Genomic DNA, 20,758 nt, shown 5'->3' with positions numbered 1-20,758 from the left:
CACACAAATGCATACAGACACAAATGAACATATACTTGCACATACACACACATCCATACTCGGACTCACTCAGAGACACAAACAAACGCACATACCGACACAATCCAGGACACACACAAACACACACACACACACACACACACACACACACACTCAAACAGACACAAATGAACATATAGTTGCACATACACACACATCCATACTCGGACTCAGAGAGAAACGCACACAGATACAAACAAACATCTACGCTTACCCCCACTCACAGAGATACACACCACCACAATCACACACACACACACACACACACACACACACACTTCAAGTACACAGTGTTGCAGGCTCCTAGGCACCACCTGCTCTCTCCTCTCTCCTCGTCCTTCTCACATTCCTGTCGTTCATGCATTCCTCCAGGTGCGAGCTAGACGCCACGCTGCACAGACCCATCAACCTCGTACCCAACAATCCCTATTTATTCCCACTCTGTAAGCATTCGCTCCTACGAGACCGCACAGAGGGGCGGAAATCAAGAAAGGAATTAAAAAGCCATTATTGTGCGCTCTCCTTTGGCTTTGAACTGTTTTTTAACAAAGGCTCGGACATGGAAAGCCTTTTAGGGACAAACAGCGGGGGTTATACAAGGAACTTGTATATGAATTTATGAGTGCATCCCAATGAGGAAGCATCCGACTTGAACTCCCATACCGTTGTGGGTGCGCGCCCCTGTGCACCCGCAACGAACATTATTAACCTTGGAATAAAACGCTCCCGGCCGCGTCTGTTCCACTTGGAATAAATAAAAACATTAGGCGAAGAGAGAGAAACAAGGCGGGAGACAGACAGCATGATAGAGACAGCGGACAGCTAAAGAGCAGGTTAGTTCTTGTGCAGTAACCCCCCCGCCCCCCCGTCTCATTCTGTGCAATGTGTTTTGTTTTGGTCTTTCGACAGGTGAGAATTACCCCATGCAGTTCATTCCATCCACAATGGCAGCTGCAGCGGCGTCTGGACTCAGCCCGTTACAGCTACAGGTGAGACTGAAGCAGCCCGCTCTCTCTCTCTCTCTCTCTCTCTCTCTCTCTCTCTCTCTCTCTCTCTCTCGATTTCGTCAAATGAGCGTGATGTGTGCACAACAAGCGAGAGAAATACATCTCCCCGCCACAAAAGGGTTAAGTGGAGGAGACGCCACTAGAAACAGGCAGCAGTTTGACAATGAAATGAAGTGATGAAAAGTGAGGGTGTGGTGCTCGGGGGGGGGGGTGGGGGGGTGGGGGGGGTGGGGGGGGGGTGGGTGGATATGCTTGCTTTCAACTCCAACTACCTGGATGAATGCTCAACTCATGCGAATAAGTTTTCCACTGAGTGAAGCTTTATTTTTTTAGTGATAGTTTTTCTTATTTAGCCATGACCAAAACCTTACCATATCATTAACCAATTTGTTTTAGTAGCCTTAAACCTTAACCCTAACCTCAACCCTAACTTTAACCAGAGTTGTCTTACTTGCTTAAATTTAACCGTTTCTGCTAAACATTTCACATGACAAACAAGTGAAAAAGGCATGTCCAATTTGTGCTTGTCATGTAATCACTTCATGGTGGAGGAACGTAATTGTCACATAATTTGTGCCCACAACACATTTGTGTGCGCTCATTTCACTAACAAACAAGTGAAACAGAAACAAGGTTACCGGACAGCAGCCAAAACAAAGAACTAGCCATAATGGTCGGGGTGGGACGTTGAGGAAGCATATGTTGCTAAAAAAAAAAAAAAAAAACAGAATTCCACAGATTACCACTTTAACGAAAACGGTAATTTATCTCCTAACATCATTCATTTCGTAACTTCACTCCCTTGCGCCCACAAAGCCCATAAGCCAGGGGGTTCTCAACATTTTCCCCCCAACTACCCCTCCCCCCTCCACCTCCCCCCCCCCCCCCCCCCCCCCCTCCAAAAAATCCACAACAGCGAAACGATCACATTCACATTGGTAGGAGTGGCAAATACAAAAAGCAGCTGGATGAGGCCCAGCATGCATTAACCTGCTGTGATCACGGGCTTGTTTTAATGAATTTTAATTAAATTAATGCGTTTCTTTTTTTTTAAACATATATATATATATAACATGACGCATCGGTTAAAGATGAAGCTCTATGGGCCGACGCTAACGTGCTACTTCCCTTATCTGCTGCCTGTCAGCTGTGTCAGACAAAAGCTGTTATGATGAATCGCTGAGGAATTCCGCCCCACCAGCGCAACACCTGGCCCAGGCAATTCATCAACTATTTTATTGCTGCTTGACACCTGTGGTTTGAGAATAGCACTTATACATAATGGTTATCATAGAACATATTTGCAAAGAAAGAAAAAAAAAACGGGAAACAAAAAAAAAAAGGCAAATGAAAACTGCAAACAGTCCCTAAAGGGTGTTTGGAATTGCACAACACGACCCCGTCACCCCTCCTACTGTACCTACTATCAGTGGAAAGAACAAAGCCTCTCAAAAGCTTTTTCACCGGCAAACAATATTGCTTCATCACGTCAGTCATTACCATAGTGTGGCTTTTGGCTGTTAGGAGAATCCTTATCTCAGTTTATTCAATTTGTATTGTGGTTTTCGCTTATCGAGGCTCTCATTAGGCGCTATTGACTTAACAAAGCGCCGTGCCGCGCTGGGGGGATCGGGAGCCTCGGCGCAGCCTGTCTCCACTCCTGGCTTTGAAACGATCAAAAGAGTCGCACGGTGAGCGAGAGGTAGGAGGAATGAATGCTGTCGGAGATGGCAAACTCATTCACATTTAAACACCGCCGAGATCTGGAGAATGAGAGGCAGAGAGGAACCTGAATGAAAGAGGAAGCATCTCATCACGCCGTCTGTTAAAATCGAGAGGAAGACTAGGAAAGGAGGAAGACGGCGAGCGCGGGAAGTGTTTATGCGGGGGGGGGAAAAAAAAAGGGTGATTATCAGAGGAATTTCTCAGAGACGGAGGCGCCGGCTTCCAGCACATGTTTGGACATTGTTTTGACAACAATGACGACGCCAAAAGCAATCATGATGAGATTTATGAGTTGTGCTTGTTTAGTTATGTATCTTCATCTCAAGAATTTGCCAGTAGCGCTCTTTGTACCAAGGTAGCACTTGCGGCATTTGCAGCTTTTTTACATTTGACATTTCTAAATAAATAAATAAATAGTAAAAATAAAGAAATGTTTAAGGCATAAAGAGAAAAAAATAAGTGGATATAAGACATGGGGAATATATGATTAGTTTGAGAAAAGGTAAATTTCTGCATGTGGAGACTTAGGTATTCAGAATGCATGTAGTGAAATATGAGTGTATGCATAGAGAAATGTATATTGTCCATAATATGTTTTTCACTGTCTCTGTGCTTTATGTGAGGTCCTGTTGGCCTTGCACCATGTGTGTCAGTTTGCATGGCGACTAAAGCGTTTCTGATATTCGATATATAGACCCACTGCAGTGGAACTAAAGAGCAGAATAGAGGCATTTGGTGTAATTGTTTTTCTACATCCTGCACTATCTTAAGCCCCTTGGCCTGCATGTAGCCAATGTGGTTACGCTGTAGTGCCACAGTGGCTCTCTCTCTTTCTCAGATCTGGCTCTGCTTTCACCATGGCTCGGCCTTCTGGGAGTGAGGAACAATGACAGAACTGAACATCTATTTTGTCACAACAACAAGAAATGAATGTTTAATATGCAGTAGAGTCTCATTAACATAATCCAGTTTGGCTCTCATGTCTTTACTTGTCACTTCTTTATCATGCATGAAAATTATCTGTGGCTTTGACCCTATTCTACTGTTGCACTCATTGTTAGTCACTCCGGATAAGATAATCAACTACCTGCCTAAAATGTAGATGTTTTGAAATGTCTGGACCAACACTTTTTAAAAATATGAAATGTGTATTATGAGATGCTCTGTGCAGTCTAATTTACTAGTTGCTCTAGTCAACGGCTTGTTCTCCCAATCAGCGCCTTCGTGGGCGGGACTAAAATCAACCCCTCCACACACAGAAAACGGCTAACAAGGAGGCAATCTCAGAGTGGTAACGAAATGACCATTCAGTCTGAATATTAGGCTACAGACACATCAATTATCATGCATAATCAATAGAATGTATATTTTTAATTGCTGCTTGTTGAACTAATATCTATACCATATGGTCAATCGGTCAGTGGGGAATTCTGGATCTCAGCTAAACAAAGCGCTACTGTAGAGGCGTTGACATGCACAAACTAAGCACTTATGTGTCAAACTGTTTTTAAGTTATTGGTCTCAGTTATGGTTCACTTCACAATGGCCTTATTCCAGTGTGTTAAGCCACGCATTAACCTATGGAAAAGTATTATAAGTACACAATTACACTGTGTTAGTACTGTGGAGGCAATCTCCCCTAATATATAATGTACTCAAGTGCACACCAGCTGGCATCAAACCCTAGAGGTGGCCGTTTGATGCCAGATCTGTGCTTGGCAGAGGACAGACAGATGTGTAGCCAGACTGTTCCAGATGTCCCAAAGCTCTGCCCCACAGCACTCCTTCAGACAGCTGGTTGGCACTGATGGTCAAGCGGGCATCGACTGGCATAGAGGAAGACCTTGTTCTTGGGCGCTGAGCATGAACACAAGCAAGCTACAACAGGCTTAACATTTCTCCAGATCATTTCATGCCCGGGTGATAATGATTGAGGCAGGGTGGGAGGGTGTAGAGGTTAGGAAAACGATAGGGAGGACGGATAGCTTCCTTTGTCACGAGCGGGACAAAAGGCAAATTTGTGATTAGCGTAGAGCCGTGGTTCTCAACGTGGGGTCCGGGGACCACAAGGGGTCCTTGAGGGGGTTGCAGGGGGTCCCCAGCAAATTCATGAATTGTTAAACTTCAGCATTACTTCATTTACAAGCAGTTAACACAATTAGAGAATGTAGAAGAATGACTGTTTTGATCATAGTTTCACTGTTATCTCTCTATCTAGAATACAGACAGTCATGAAATTCTGGACAAAATCATATCTAACAATACAAATATTCTCAAATTTGGGTTTTTCGAGAGACAACATCTCATCAAATGGGGGGTCCGTGGCCCTAATGCGGACTAAATTAGGGGTCCTTGATATGAAAAAGGTTGAGAATCACTGGAGTATGTTCAGCAACAAGCGAATACCTGTCAAAGCAAAATCACCCCAAGCAAAAAAAAGAGAGATAAAAAAAATTGCCTGACCTAACCATTACGATAGCACAAATGTCGTGCTATCAGCGTGGGAACTTGATCAGGCCAATTGTTTCCAGAGCCTCGGAGTAGACCCCTTCACAAACAGTGGATTCCCGTGGAAGAATGGCCCCCTTTGTGCGCGGCTAATGCGAGGGAAATACAGTTGCTTAGCAGACATTCTTGTTGAAATCATAAGACATCTCTTGCTGTCTGTTTCTGTGTTCCGCCTCACTATTTCTGTGACTGAGTCATTGGCGATGAAGGTGAGAAACTGGGGCAAATTTTTTTTTTTTTTTTTTGCCAAAGTCAGGATTTCTGCTCTTTTGCTTATATAGTTAAACCAGAATGAGTTCATTTGTCATAATATGTCAGTGATTCATGCGATTTTAATGCAAAACAAGTTTTCCGAGACTTAAAAAGACATCTGCCCCCGTAAAAGAAATGTAGTAATGGTTGTGTTTATGCTCTGTCTTTCTGTGTATTTTTCTCACTCCCTTGCATACACCCAGTCCTCCCAGCGCCCTATTAGCCCCTGTCCTGTGCGTGGGCCAGCTCAGAGGCAGTCAATCCATTTCGCCCTCCTCCTCCTCCTCTTCCCCCACCCTGCAAACCTGCTGAAAAAGACAAAACCTCATTTGTTTTGTGTACCGCTGAGATCGATAACAGCTTGACACTAAAAGAGGCCAGCTAAGGGGATTCTCCACTTAGTCCTCTAGGGGCAGGCGGGTCTGACCGGGGAGACTGCGGGGCAGCCGGGCAGCCCTCGCCCACACTCAGACCACAACCACAACAACACAACACCTTCTCTTTGCTTTGTTAGGGATTATGCTAAGCTAGGCCGGGCGATCACAAAACCCGGCATTGACGAGGGAGGTCGAAAATGACAGACTAATCATTTGGATTTTAGTCAAATTAGCACTAACGGCCAAAGCCCAATCAGATAGACTGGGCGGCCGAGGCGCTGTTCGAGGCCCCGTTTGTCAATTTGTAATTTAGGAAATTGCGGCATTGTCTTCCCCTGGGGGTTGGCTGAGCGGTGAGAGCTCCAGTTGGGGTTGTTTACGCTGCACATTAGCCTCCCAAGTCACCAATCGATCTCAGAGTGTCTCCTAGAAAAGGAGAAAGAAAAAAAAAAAAAAAAAAGGTAAAAGCTCTTATTCTCAGTCTTTTGTTTGTTCAACAGTTCTCTCTTCTCAGTGTTATTTGGTATCGCTGACAGGATCGCTGCCAACTGCACAACAGCACAACAGCATACAGGACGCGCGCGCGTGTGTGTGTGTGTGTGTGTGTGTGTGTGTGCATGGGTGTGAGATCCTAACTGAGCGTTTTACCTCAAAGACTCGTGTGTCTGCCCCGGCCCCTGCTCCCCTCAGAGCTGTAAGAATATCAGGCATCACCAGAAGTAGCTCTGCGGTCGGCTTGATTGACGCGAGAGGCCTCACCACCAGCCATTCAAAGCACATTCTTACGGGGATCTCATATCGCCGGGGGTTGGCCCGAGCGCTCCCGGTGCCTTCCAAGGAAAATAAGCGGCGTGACATCAGGGCTTTGTTTCAGCGGCGAGGCCCCTTCTGTTTGTGTTTAATATCGCTCCGGAGAGAAGTGGAAGGAGGGCCAGCCAATTTCTCTGGTCCCGACCGCTGAGCCCGGCGCTGTGGCGGTAAAGCGACGGTGGTCTCGTGTGTCGGCAGCCCAACTCTCTCTCTCTCTTTCCCTCAATCACTTTCTCTCTCTCTCTCTCTCTCTCTCTCTCCCCATTGCGCTCTCTCTGCCTCTGGATCTCAGCTCCCAGGAGGCCTTGCAGTTTTGACTAGAGGGAAATCGGATCTCACAACACTTGGGGCCGGTTAGACTGGAGGGGAAGAGTGAAAACAGAGAGAGAGAGAGAGAGAGAGAGAGAGAGAGAGAGAGAGACAGAGATGGAGATGGAGATGGGGGAGAGGATAAGAGGAATGATTTTGGAATGAAACTGAAAGACGGAGAGGAAAAAGGAAGAAGGTCAGAGGCAGATCCAAAGAGAGAAGGACAAAAGAAAGAAAGAGACAAGGAGAACGAGGGGGAGGGTACAGATGAGGTGGGAGAAGGGAGGAATGAGGAGAAAGCAGGAAAGAAAGAAAGAAAGAAAGAAAGAGAGAGAGAAAGAGAGAAAGAGAGGAATCGAAGTGAAGGCCAGCCACGTCTGGGTGGTTTTCCTGAGGACTGGCTCTTTGATACTCCAGCACTCACACTCCAATGCTTTTAGACAGGGGTTGACAGTGGTTTCAGGCAGCGGTTTGTCTGGGCAGCTAGCTTTGATTTAGACCCTGGACTCCGGGCCCAGGGTTTGACTCTTTGATTTTCGTTAAGTACCTTGGACGGAAAATCGGTACAATTTTTTTTTTTTTTTTTAACATTTAATGTTTTCGTCCAGCCCAGATGGCTTTTACTTTCCAAGTATTATTTTTTCTTTTACTTGTCTTTTGTTTTTACACTAGTTTTAGGGGTTGATTTTCAATTGATTTAAATGCCCAATCTGTAACTGGAGTATGATGCCCCTATTGAAACACTGTTGCCCCACTGTTGTCTTTGTTTACCCTGTGATTTTTTGGATTCAAGGTATTTTTTGAATCTGAAATTAACCGTCTGAACTTTCGATGCGAGGACTAATCATATGTGACAACTTAACCTTAGTCTTATGTGTATTTTGAGGCTATAAATGTTATGTTTGTAATTTTTATAAACAATGGAGTAAACCAGACTTGTATTTTCAGTAATGATGAGCTAAGAATGGTCTCAAACGCTGATTCCATTACTTAAACTCTTCAAGAATATATGTGGACATACCCCAAATGTAGCTGGTCAATTATTGCTTATTGCATCTGTAAAGTTTCAGAACTTAAGCAGCATTCCACAGAACCATTCAAAAGCTTCTTTAGCTATTGTCTGGATTTATATCTAGATAAATTGATATACAAGCTGCTTCCTGCATCTGTTGAATGAATCACCGTCAGAGATAGATTGTAGATAATTTAAAGGAAATATGTTTTTTCTGGACTGAACCTCTGATAAATACTCGCCCCCTCAAACAAAAGTTCCATTTGTGTGTGACACTCTTGTCAACTTCAGACCTATGGTGTGTGTGTGTGTGTGTGTGTGTGTACACATCTGTTTCCTTCTGAGGTCTATGTGTGTTTGGCTCTGGCACACACATACACACACACACACACACAGCCATACACACACATATCAAACCTTAGAAGACGCAAGCAGTTCCAGGGAAGGGATAAAGCAAAAAACACAACGGGATCAAGGGTGTGGGGGGCCAAAGGAGAGAGAGGAGAGAGAATGAAAGAGGAAAGCCACTGACTAGCTGCTGGCGAGCGATGTTAATAGCCTGTCGGTTTGCTGGTTTCTTCCCTCTGCAGCAGCTGTACGCCGCCCAGCTGGCCAGCATGCAGATCTCACCAGGAGCCAAGATGGCTCCCCTCCCGCAGGCTCCCAACTCCTCCGGCCCCCTTTCCCCCTCCGCCCTGAAGAGCGAGAAGAGAGCATCCAGTCCCATCGCTCAGATTAAGGTGAGCCTATTGTTGCGATTGACTCTTGTGAAATGGTATATATATAGCTATGTGAATCGCAAAGTTGTTGACGTAATTCCAAGGAATATGAAGGCAATAGGTGGAGCCCTGGTGTTAGTGTTAAGATGAAAACTTTAATGATCCCTGTGGGGAAATGAATGATTGCAGCAACAAATAGTAAGAAGATACATCAAAGAAAAATAGCCTATAAACAAGACTCTAGGAAATTGGAAATATATAAACATATGCAACAGACAATTTCAACACTAGAACGTGTTAAGTAGAATGTAGGAGTGAGAAGTACGGGATAACGGCATCTTTAGGGAGTGCAAAATAACAGCAGGATAACTTACTAAGACAAAAGGAAAGAGTGAATGCAGAATATGTACGATAGGAAAATACATCCAAAAATAAAACCGATGGTGATGAAAGCGAATGAACACAAGACACTGGAAATTTGGAAGTTGCTGCAACTGCGATCTGCGAACGGCCTTGTACTCTTTACCGTCAATTAGAAACAGCTTATTTATAACGCATACATCGATGCACACACACATACACACACACACACACACATGCACGTGTACTCACACACGCTCGCTCACACACTGACACTGGCGCTGGCTGCTGTTTGGCAGGAGCCCAGACCCCTTCACTGGCGAGAGCGTGCGCCTCATCTTTACTCGACGACGAGGCAGTAATGGAAGCCATGTGTGTGTGTGTGGGGCACAGCTGCAACCAGCGTCACAATAGACCGGCGTCAGAGCTCACCGCACTCAAACAGTAGTGCTGTGCCCTCCAAACCCCCTACCCTCCGCTAACCCCCGCACATGCTCAACCCCCCCCCCACGCTTTGGCATACCACCCGCAGCCTGCCACCCCCCCTCCACCCCTCAGCCCACCCTAAACTCCCTCCCCTCTCAACACTTCCCTCAACTGAAGCTCGGCTCCAAATTAGATCCATGTTCATTAAGCAGTCGCTGCCGACACAAGAGCCCCAGTCAGGCGGTGTTGACATGCGGGCCTTTTCTTCTTGTCGCTATTTTTCCTTTTCCAGGGATTCTTTATGCGAGGCGATGTGGTCATGAACGTTTGATTATAAAGAGAGGAAGCAGACGAACAAAAGTACCATTGGTTAGATAAGTAGGTACATAGGAACTCCAGCTTTTTTCCGTGTGAGGTTTACAGAAGTTAGCCGTGGAGTTTAAAATAAATGTATTTAGTAAAGGGCGAAAACCTGACAGGGATGACTGATCAGTCAGTGGGAGCATCGCTGAAGCACTGGAAGCACTTAAGCAATTCCCAGTAAATAATGAATAATGAGTGGGACCAGAACGGTTCTCTGGGGAACGCCACAAAAATACGCAAAACAGAAACTCACTGGAATGTTACTTTGCTCAGTGAAGCCATCACTTGTTAAGATGTTGTTTTTTTTTGCAGTTTAAAATGTGTTGTGAGACTGGTGCAGTTTTGTTCGACGCTCTTGTGTCTGTTTCACGGACAGGAGGAGGGATCGACACAGCCTCTGAACCTCTCAGCCAGACCCAAGACGGCCGAGCCGCTGCGCTCCCCGACGTCCCCCACACAGAGTCTGTTCTCCGGGAGCAAGACCAGCCCTCTTGGCATGGGGAAGGGCCGCATCCCCAGCCCCATCCCCAGCATGGGCAGGAACACCTCTCTGGGTGGGTAACACACACACACACACACACACACACACCAATGTTTCCCTTACCACTGGATAGACAGAGTGGGCCACCCTGCCTAGCACTGCTGCCACTCTGCCTAAAAGAATTACATTAGTATTGGCTTCAGTGACAAGTTCAATAAGAATCACATGGTCTAAATGCTGTTTCAGAGGCCTTTCCGCCATGCCAAGAAAAAATTCTGGGGGAAACACTGACGCACACCAACACACACATGCTCTCTCTCTCTCACACACACACACACACACACATAAACAAACACACACACACACAGACCCTCATACACACCCGTATTGTTCACATCTGTACATCCATCCAGAGTAAACACATCCCCATTGCAGTGTAAAATTGTGCCTTCTCCTCAACCGGAAAAACAAAAACATCACCCACCCAAACACCTCCCTCCTCCCCGCCCTCCCCACCACACACAGACAAACCAAGCAGCGTCGCATGCGCCTGATAGACTGCAGACACCTCAGCCCCAAGAGGAGACCTGTGTGTGTGTGTGTGTGTGTGTGTGTGTGTGTGTTTTACAGGAGTCCAAAGCCCTGTATTTAGCCCCAATGAAAACCCCGGCAGCGGAAGCAGTGAAACCCAGCACACGTTATTTGGTTTTTAAGAGCTTCCTCGCATCATTGTCTGCCCGCGCCAGACCTTTTATGCCCCTACCTCTGCTATCTGTTATTAAGGCCAATCTACACCCTCTCATTATATCCCCCCAGAAAACAATTTCGCCAGCTCCTCTGGAGTGGCTTTGAGGACGCGACGCTTGTGTTCCTTCCGAAGCTATTTTTTGCCCATTTTAACGGCCACCCAAGCATACAGTGCTTCCTCCTTGTCTGCTAATTAAACGAGGAGGGCGACGGAAACTTTGCATCCTTTTATTTTTTTTAATTCTTCAAATGCGCATTGGGCTTCAGAAGTGTGAAGTGCTGTACATAAACAAGGAGGGGGGGATGCTGTCGTGTTTGGGCGCAAGTGAATTGGGAAACAAGCCAAGTTTGAGAACAAAGTCCCAGTTTTTTTCATTTAGGTGTATACCAATATTGTTTAATAGTGAATAATGTTCAAGCATCCTGAATTGATTTTTTTTTTTTTCATTTGTTCTTTTCAAAATGCATGACAGTGATAATGAAGGATCCTGAAATCCACACACACACACACACCACATTACACACAGAGGAAAAAGGAGGGTTCTTCAAGGGGTCTTTGGTTAGGGTCGTGGGTCTATAGCCTCTGGAACTGTAATGACTCAAAGAACCCTTTGATTTGTTAAAATAAAATAAAAAAACAAACAAACCGTAAAATCAGAATAAAGAACCCACATTCTTTTAATACTGAAGATTTGGAGCATTTTCGGTATTCTTAAAGAGTTCATAACTGCACTGTAAAAGGTCTATGTAAAATAATTTCAACATGAATGAAGAACCTTTCTAAAAGGGTTCTTTACAGCACCGGAAATGGTTTCTGCTGTGGCCCTAAAGAACCGTTTTCTGGTTACTATACAGAATATACAGTTTAGGAACCAAAAAGAAACACGTCACTTCATAACAAACCCCTTTGATTTGCACTTTCATATCCCGCCAGTCGAAGTGACGGACAGTTGTCTCTCCTCTCCTCCCAGACATCCTGTCCAGTCTGAACTCCACGGCGCTGTTCGGGGACCAGGACGCGGTGATGAAGGCCATCCAGGAGGCGAGGAAGATGAGGGAGCAGATCCAGAGGGAGCAGCTCCACCACCAGCAGCAGCAGCAGCAGGCGGGCCCGCAGAGCCTGGAGGCCAAACTGTCGGCCCTCAGCAGCATGACCCTCAACAACGGCAGCAAGGTCAGAGGGACAGACAGATTGCAAACAGTTGTATATGACACACACACACACACACACACACACACACACACACTTACATGACAATTTCAGTAAGAAGCACATGGTGTAAATGCCGTTTCAAAGGCCTTTCCGCCATGTGAAGAAGAAACACTGATGACTGTGCATGCATACACCCACAAACACATACATACAGTGCACACACAAACTCACAACCACACACATGCACACTCTGACATGCACACACACACACACACACACACACACACACACACACACACACACACACACACACACACACACACACCAGCAACAACAACAGTATATAGTGTATAGGAGAGGGGAAGGAGCGGAAGGAGAGGATCTCTTTCCATTTTTCTATTGCTGTTATACTGCATAATATTGCAGTAATCGACACTCAAATCCTAGGCTATGCTATATTCTCTTTCACTCTTTGACTGGCACACACACACACACACACACACACACACCTCCACAGACCTCCAATCTCCTTGCTACTCTGTGTTACATGTGCTCCAGTGATTCATTGGCCGAATGTTCAAGGTTTCTGCTGAGTTCGTGCATGAATAAGAATCTGAAGAATATTCACGGATGATATTTGGTGTTGTTTGGCTGGAGCTCCAGCTCTTGAGCACCTCTCTTCTCTCCTCTCCTCTCATCTCCACGGCCACCCAGAAGCCAACAGCTTTGAAGAGGGAGCAGCTGGGCCAATGACAAGTGATGGCTTTGGCGTGTGAGTGTGTGTGTGTCTGTGCGTGTGTGTGTATGTTTGTGTATTGACTTAGGCTGAGTGGGTGTTTTTTTGTAAAAGAGATGGCGTTAATATTAGTGTGTGTGTGTGTGTGTCCCTGTGTGTATGATGGAGTCCAGCTCTCCTCTTGCCCTGGAGGGGGATCCCGGCCTCGGGGTTTTAGCCCACTTAAAGGGCCTTTCTCGGGGGAAGGGACTCCTCCAAGCCCCTCCATCCCCACCCCCTATCCTCCCACCCTTCATCTCTCCCCCTGGGCCGAGGGAGACCGAGTCTTTGTACCAGGATCTCATATCCAGGGGGAAATCCATCTTCCAAAACATCTTCAATCAGTCTGATCAGTCAATCACAGATTCCAGGGATCAGACATTTGGAAAAATAAGGAAAATGATTAGACCGACTCTCCTGCGCAATTGATCCCATGTTGCTTCCAAGGAGGAGGAGGAGGAGGAGGAGGAGGAGGAGGAGGAGGAGGAGGAGAGGAACTCATGAATATTTCAGGGGTGGAGACTTTGAACCCACCAACCCCAACTAGGTCATGATTGGTGCACTCCAAGGATAGGCTGTTTTTAATTTTTGGACTTGTTTGCCTAGCATCTTAAGGAGGAAAACATCCAAAATCTGGCAAAATATATTCCTGCTGTACTCCTCAGTTCCGAGATGATTTTTTTTTTATAAGTCATTATACTTGTAAACACACTGAAAAACTCATAAATATAAATTATAAAATGGACTATACTTATAAATTGTTTATTAACTAATGTGAGTTGTCAGCTGGAGGTCCTGCAGAACACCCCACAAATTTTCTCAAATTAATTTGTGTTTAAAAGAGCTTTCACACAAAGTTAAGTTTTAAATCACAGATTAAGGTGAGTCCACTGCAGGAAGACTTCCCCGTGCTTCGCGAGCTCTATATTTTCCGACTTTATAAGAACGAAACCAAAGCAATGCAGTAATTTGGTTTATGGCTCCATGCCTTCTAATAAAAAGCTCATTTGGAAAGTCTCAAAGTAATTGTTTCCGGTTCGAGAAAGACAGCAGGCCTCGGTGTTTGTTGTCGGTTTGTTATTCGTTACCTAACAACAGCAGCTCAAAGCCTCTTTCTCTTAGCTTTAAATACATAATTTTTTCTTTGGGACGGAGCAGTTTTTTCTAAGGCGCTCAAAGGCTTTGCTCTGTCTTAAACAATTCATGGATGGAACTTGCTGGATGCTGTGAGTGTGACTCACCCCTTCCACCTCGGGAGGCAGTGAGACCAGCTCTTTTTCTTTACCTTGGATTTGTGTGTTGTTTTCTATTCGTAGGATAAATTTGTTACTCAAATCCTCCCCTTTGAAACTTTGAAATCCTGCCCAAACCTTTTTGTTTTATGACACTGTACTAACAGAGCACATTAGCTTCTTTGGAGGGAGTGAGACAACATAAGAAGGGCTGTAAATGGTACCTCGGTATAATGTTGTATGTCCAACTATTTATTGACTATGCTGATTCAACTCAAAGGGAGACTCTGTCGCGGTGACGTGTGTGTGTGTGTGTGTGTGTGTGTGTGCGCATTTCACTTGCTGTTTGTGTATTTTTGGGCCACAGCCTTCATTTCAAGCATAGACAACATAGACAGTTCCCTCCACAACGCTGAGCTGAAAGTGATCCTCAGATCCTTTTCGTCTGTTTGTGTGTATGTGTGTGTGTGTGTGTGTGTGTGTGTCCTGGCTCTCCGCTGGCCTTGGCCATGTTAATGTCATTATAGCTGGTGTACAGACGAGAGGCCTGGCCAGTTAGTGGCATTGTTGAGTATCGCCTTACGCTTACGTTGCTTCCAGCTGGCCTGCGGCTGCCAAAGCTCACTGAAATAGCCACTGTGTATGAGCGCGTGGGTGTGTGGCTGTGTGTGTGTGTACGTGTGTGTGGTGTGTGTGCATATGACTGTGTGTATGCATCTACACCCCACAGTACACTTAATCTGACTACTTGTTCACCACTGTCCTGGCTTTTTCTTGAAACACTTGCATTTTTACCCAAATGGCCTCAAAACAGTCTGTCATCTGTCATTACTTAAAGGAACACACCAAGTTTTTGGGAGTTGCCCATTGGTTAAATGGATAACATGTTAAATTGCATGTTAAGTGATGAGAAGATACCAAAATCATCCATGTGTCTCTCTGGTGCTCCATGCTAACACTTTAGAATACACTATGTTGAGTTATAGTAGGCTGCTGGCATCATCTTAAAAGTGAGAAAATTAGACTTGTACCAGCTCTAAATAAGAGATAAATATTGCTAAGTAATTATAAATAATATGTGGCAGCTTTGTGTAGGAGATTGCATGGTAAAAATTTGATATATAAATAACATAATGTTTGGAATTACGAGGGACTACTTTCCCTGTTTCCATAGGAAGTGAACATGGTGGGTGATGGGAGACTGTGCAGTGGATGGATACGTGGTTGCTAAACTGAAATAGCTCCAAAAATAAACCTGGCTGCATCAGCTAAACTATATTGAGTTAATTATATTTCATTTTTTAAATTTGTGAATCTACAGGCCATATAAGAACAACTTTTTATTATAAAAGGTCAATCCTCTTACTTTGGATAGTGCTAGTTGCCCACTATCACTCAACATAGTGTATGTTAAAGTGTTAGCATGGAGCACCGGAGCGAATGATCTACTGGGGACACGTGGCTGATTTTGGTGTCTCATTATTTAACAGGTAAGTCTCCCAAAAACGTGTTGTATTCATGTAACGCTGTCAGCAGATAGATGATATCGGGTTGTCAGGACCACAGTAGGAAAGTAGGGACTGGGTGGAGGAGGGTTTGCATGCAGAGAAATGGCTTTGATTGCCTACAGCTATCGTTGAATAAGGCCAGTTAACACACTTGCAGCTTCTGTTGGTGGAGCAGAAGCGGGGTGGGAGGAGGAGGGAGGCTGTATAGAAGTTTATATTGGCTCCACTGGCGAGTTTGGTCTTTGTAGGAAGAGAGACTGTGAAACCGACATCTCAGAGGGTTCCAAGTCTTGATTAAAGGTCGACGTAATGTAGCTGTATTTGATGCCTGAATGATATACACTATAATAATGTATACTACAAAGCTGAGTCTGGCACCTGCAAATAGACTGTCGAGTGTCTACTTCTGTGGTCTTGGAGCCTCTGGGGGAGGTGTGTGTGTGTGTGTGTGTGGAGGGTGTGGGGGGGGGGGGGGGGGGTGTAATGGCTATGAATAGGAGGAATGGTGAAAAGGAGAGGGAGGAAAAAAAACAGAACAGGGCTGAGTGACGGCTCTATCGGCACAGAGCGACGTCTGGAGAAGGGAAGAGAGAAAGAGAGGAGGGAGAAAGTAGGAGGAGAGAGGGAGCGCCGGAGGGAGGTTGCCAAACTTGATTGGTCCGGGAGGAGACAGTAAACGGTTGCGGGTCAGCTGGAGGCAGGCCTCGCCGGCGGTAGTTGTAACCGTGGTAATGAGCTCAATACGGCGCAGATAAAAAAACTCGCTGGGCCGCGCCGCTGTTTATAGCGTTACCGTAACAACGGCGGGGAGACGCAAGCGCCAAGAAGAGGAGAGACCAGGCGTGACAAAAAGAGTCGTGTGTCTCTTAAATTTAGAAATGTACATTCAGCAGCGAAATTGGACTCCAGACCTAGTGAAAGCACAATAGTGTGTACAAATGTTTCTTTTTAAGGGTTTTGACTGTAGGCAGTGACGTGGTTTCTTTCTGTGGTGCCTCTATTGTTTGCACAGATTAAGATTAAAGTGAATGTTGAGCTCCTCTTTACTCCTGAATAGCTATAGGCCACTGCATGTTAAGTGTAAGTTAATTTTTTGAGTAAGTCCTCAGTCTAAGTTTCTGCTCCTGCACTTGTCCTCTGTCAGACTCTCTGGTTTAGTCCTTGGTTGACTTGTCTACTACTAAATCTTGTACTAGTCCTCTTGCTCCTAGTCAGACTTGGGTGAAATAGTAGAGTCAGATAATTCCTAGCATTTGTTTTAACCTGATGGGTGAGCTTTACCACATCAGACCACTTCAGATAAGTTGCCAGTAACAGAAAAGTGAACTAAATTGATCTTCACTATAATTTTTGCTTTTTACTGAACTTTTATTTAACTAGGTCGTCCCAGTGAGATCTCTTTTTTAAGTGACCTGGCCACCAACGCAGCATAACGCAGACAAAAGACAAAAGAAAGACAAAAAAAAGTTGTAGACAGACATAATACAACAGTGTATGAATGGAGTCACATAAAAGAGAAAGTAAAAAAAAAATAAAAAAAAAATTCTATATAATGGCTCCAAAAGGCAGTAGTCCAATATCAAACCAGTAGGCTCATGGGCCAAACCTATTTAAATCTTGACTAAACAAAGCAAAGACAGCTCCTTATTGCGTCTACCACAAGAACCTTCAAGTAGACCAAAAGTAGACCAACCACAAGAAATATTTGCAAATTCTGACCCAGGTCTGCTGTTAATCTCTACTTTGGATCACTCTTCCTCTATTGATGCTGTTCTAGTCCATTTTCCAAAACCCTAACTCTCTACTCTGGACTGCTTTTGCACCAGTCTCCTCCCATAACGCTTTGACGTCTACCAGGGGCCGCTCCTTTCAGCTCCGGCTTCTTTTTCTTCTTGTTTACAATGGAAACGATACGCTGTGTGACAGTGCTAAGAGGCTAGCGTGGATTTAGCGCTCTCAGCGCTGAGAACTACAACTCAGATCCATGTCAGCTTTTAGTAAAAGAGCGCCACCCTCCAAACTGGCTTCCAAATGGTTTCTCATAGCATCAGCAGGAGCCATGACCAGCGCTCGGGGGGAAACCGTTTAGCGCTGCTAGCTAAAAAGGAGGTGGCCGGTGGACTCACGGCCTTATAGTCTTGTCTTTGGACTAGTTTTCCATCTCTCTCTCTCCCTCACTCTCTCTCTCACTCTCTCTATCTCCCTCTTTCTCTCTCTTTTCTTTAGTCCTTTGTTAGGCGGCTGCTTCCTGCGGTGAGCATGGCACTGCCCAGGCACATGTTCTGTGGTGGGCCTGATTACAGCCCTTCCATAGTGCTGACATTGGCCCGCGCCGACTCCGCGTCTATAAACACACACATACACACACACACACACACACACACACATACGTACACTCACACACACACACACACACACACACCGGCCCCTAAGTTCCACCGACTCTGCCAGCGGCTACCGCGGCATGACTTCACCCGGCAACCATTCCCTGCGTCAAACAAAATGCCTCTGTCACCAGAAAAAGGAGGAGAGCCGAGAGGGAGGGAAGGAGGGAGGGAGGAGAGGGAGAGGGAGAGGGAGAGGAGGAGTGTGGATGTGCGGTAGCTGTGCGGAGGGTTCGATGTTTTCCACCGCAGTTTGGGAGCGTGGTGGGGTAATTTTAGCTGGAAGGGCCCTAGGCAGGCAGCTTGTTGGAGTTATTTGGCTCAGAAGTGGAGCGGCAGGCAAGAAGGCAGAGAATCTGAGAGCGTGCAAGATGGGATGGTTTGGGAGGACAGTGTCAGCTAACACTGGCTTGAAGGGGCTATGGCTTGTCTATTAGCTTATCTTATAACCACCACCTCCACTAGTTTCAGCTACTGTAAAAAGAAATACATTGACGATAAAATGGGCTGTTAATGCTGAGTGCTGAAACTTGCAGACTGCGTGACTGTGTGACTGTGTGTGTGTGTGTGTGTGTGTGAGTGTGTGTGCATATACGTGCACGCATTCGACTGGGTGTGTAATCTTGACTTTGCTCCATGCCGATTCAACCCAGCAATTTGTTTTATTGTCACTACCAGCAAACTCATCCTCAAAGATTCAGTTTAGAAGATCCCAGACAAGACGTGTCAAATTTGCAACTTGCTGTCAATGACCTTTAACCTTTTCTTGTGTGTGTTCCAGGAGCGGCTGCACTATGAGACACTGAGCCAGCACCTGGGGAAGCTCGGGGAGGATGCTGGGAAGATGGTCCACCGGGTCATCGACCTGACCAGACCTGAAGATCTGGATGGTAAGCTTCTCCAGTGCCTCTCTCTCTTCTGTTTCCTTATTTACTTTTATTCAAATAAACAAAGTGTGTGTGTGTGTGTGTGTGTGTGTGTGTGTGGCTTGCACTCCTCACTTCTGATTGCTTATAATGTTGATGATTCAGGAATTAAAGCTTATCCTACTGTTGCACCAACTATAAATTGCTCTGGATAAGAGTGTCTGCTCAACGTAGATAATGCCTATTCGTTTCTTTGGCTTTCTTTTTTTTCTCATTTATTTATTATTATTATTAGCACCTTAACTGCACCTTAACTTAACATGCAACTAAACTAAACTCTAGTTATATTTCTCCACTGCCCAAAAAAATCTTTGACAACAGTATGGGGCTGTTTCTGGTGTGGAGTAGGCTCCTCAATTAAGTCCTGGGTGGGAAGGTTTTAGAAACTCTGTTCTCCACTCTGTTCATCCACTTTCCATGGGTTTGAATGCATCAATCTGCATTTCAATGTGGCACTAAAAACAATAAAACTGAGAAGACAAAATGGCAGGACAGAGGGATAGAAAATGAAGGAGCGGCAGGAGTTGGGGAGGCCTTGTCTGAGGTAGAAGCAGTCACATCCTGATCAGATTAAATTGATACCAGTGACCCTTAACTCTGGGGGGCCCTCGAAGGGGAGGCGCCACTTACGGGGGGGCCTCCGCCAGAAAGCCTGGACATGCAGGTATTCAGCAGATACAAATATTTATTGTGCTCCTCGGAAAGCAGCGGCGAAGGGCCACTCTCCACAGCCAAACAGAGTTTTCAAAGTCAACATTTTACACTCTTGAAACATTTCACACTGTTATTATTCCTGCAAGTACAAGACACGAGGCCGAATTCTCCTCCTTTTCTGCACAGCTAGTGTTTGTGACACAGAAGATCCCACCCAGCACAAGTATGCAAACAAAAGCAGGCAAAGACAGGCAGCCTGTGAAGACGTTCCTGCTACTTTCAAACAGATTACTAGATGTTTTAAGATTGTTGAAGTTATTAGTCAAATATTTTTTTCAAAATTAGCATTTTTTTTTAGTATTTACTACATGTATTTTGCATGTTTATCAGTTAGTAGATACTGTCATATTAAACACAATGCACATAATTAACTCCTAACTCCTGAAGGTAATATATGGACATACCCTAGGAGTTTTTATTTTTTATTTTTTCAACCCACCTGTTTCCCATAAAGCCCCGCTGTTTACAGGCGATGAGGGGTTGAAGAGTGTTCATCGTGGTTTAGTTTAGAATCAGACGAGTAAACACAGGAGCATAGGCACTGAGATACTATCTGGTGGAAGCAAACCGAGGATAGTGTGAGTAGTATGTGTGTGTTTGAGTATGTAAAGGGCATTGCAGCAAGCCCCTTTTTGTTATACATGCAGTTGTACAGCATCCGGTCCCAAAGAAGGCAAAAGGGCCCAAGGGGTAAAGAAACAAACTTTTTACCAGAAGGTTTCCAGTTCAAACCTCCGGACCAACTGGGAAACTCTGGGAGGGGAAAGTGAATACATAATACTACCACTGAAGTACTTCACTCACAACTGCGCAGTGGAGCTGTTCAGGGATCAACAGTAGAAGACTGTGGTTGTACTGGGCAGCTCCTATAGGTGTGAATGTGTGTAACGGTATGAATGTGAATGTGTATGAATGTGTAACTGTATGAATG

General features: G+C 45.2%; 1 protein-coding gene across 1 annotated transcript in view; it reads left to right on the top strand.

Moving 5' to 3' along the window:
* The window catches only part of LOC139930166 (transcription factor SOX-6-like), a 112,597-nt gene that overhangs the window by 82,979 nt on the left and 8,860 nt on the right, over positions 1 to 20,758 (top strand). The window contains exons 9-13 of the mRNA XM_078282951.1: positions 949 to 1,028; positions 8,630 to 8,779; positions 10,284 to 10,461; positions 12,107 to 12,309; positions 18,969 to 19,077. Of these exons, the coding sequence (XP_078139077.1) occupies positions 949 to 1,028; positions 8,630 to 8,779; positions 10,284 to 10,461; positions 12,107 to 12,309; positions 18,969 to 19,077 (720 nt within the window). The remainder of the gene's footprint in view (positions 1 to 948; positions 1,029 to 8,629; positions 8,780 to 10,283; positions 10,462 to 12,106; positions 12,310 to 18,968; positions 19,078 to 20,758) is intronic.

This window comes from Centroberyx gerrardi, chromosome 4 (genome assembly GCF_048128805.1).
Source record: "Centroberyx gerrardi isolate f3 chromosome 4, fCenGer3.hap1.cur.20231027, whole genome shotgun sequence".
In the NCBI taxonomy this organism is placed as follows: Eukaryota; Metazoa; Chordata; class Actinopteri; order Beryciformes; family Berycidae; genus Centroberyx; species Centroberyx gerrardi.
The sequence above is the reverse complement of the archived record's forward strand: the minus strand, read 5'-3'. Positions and strand labels throughout refer to the sequence as shown.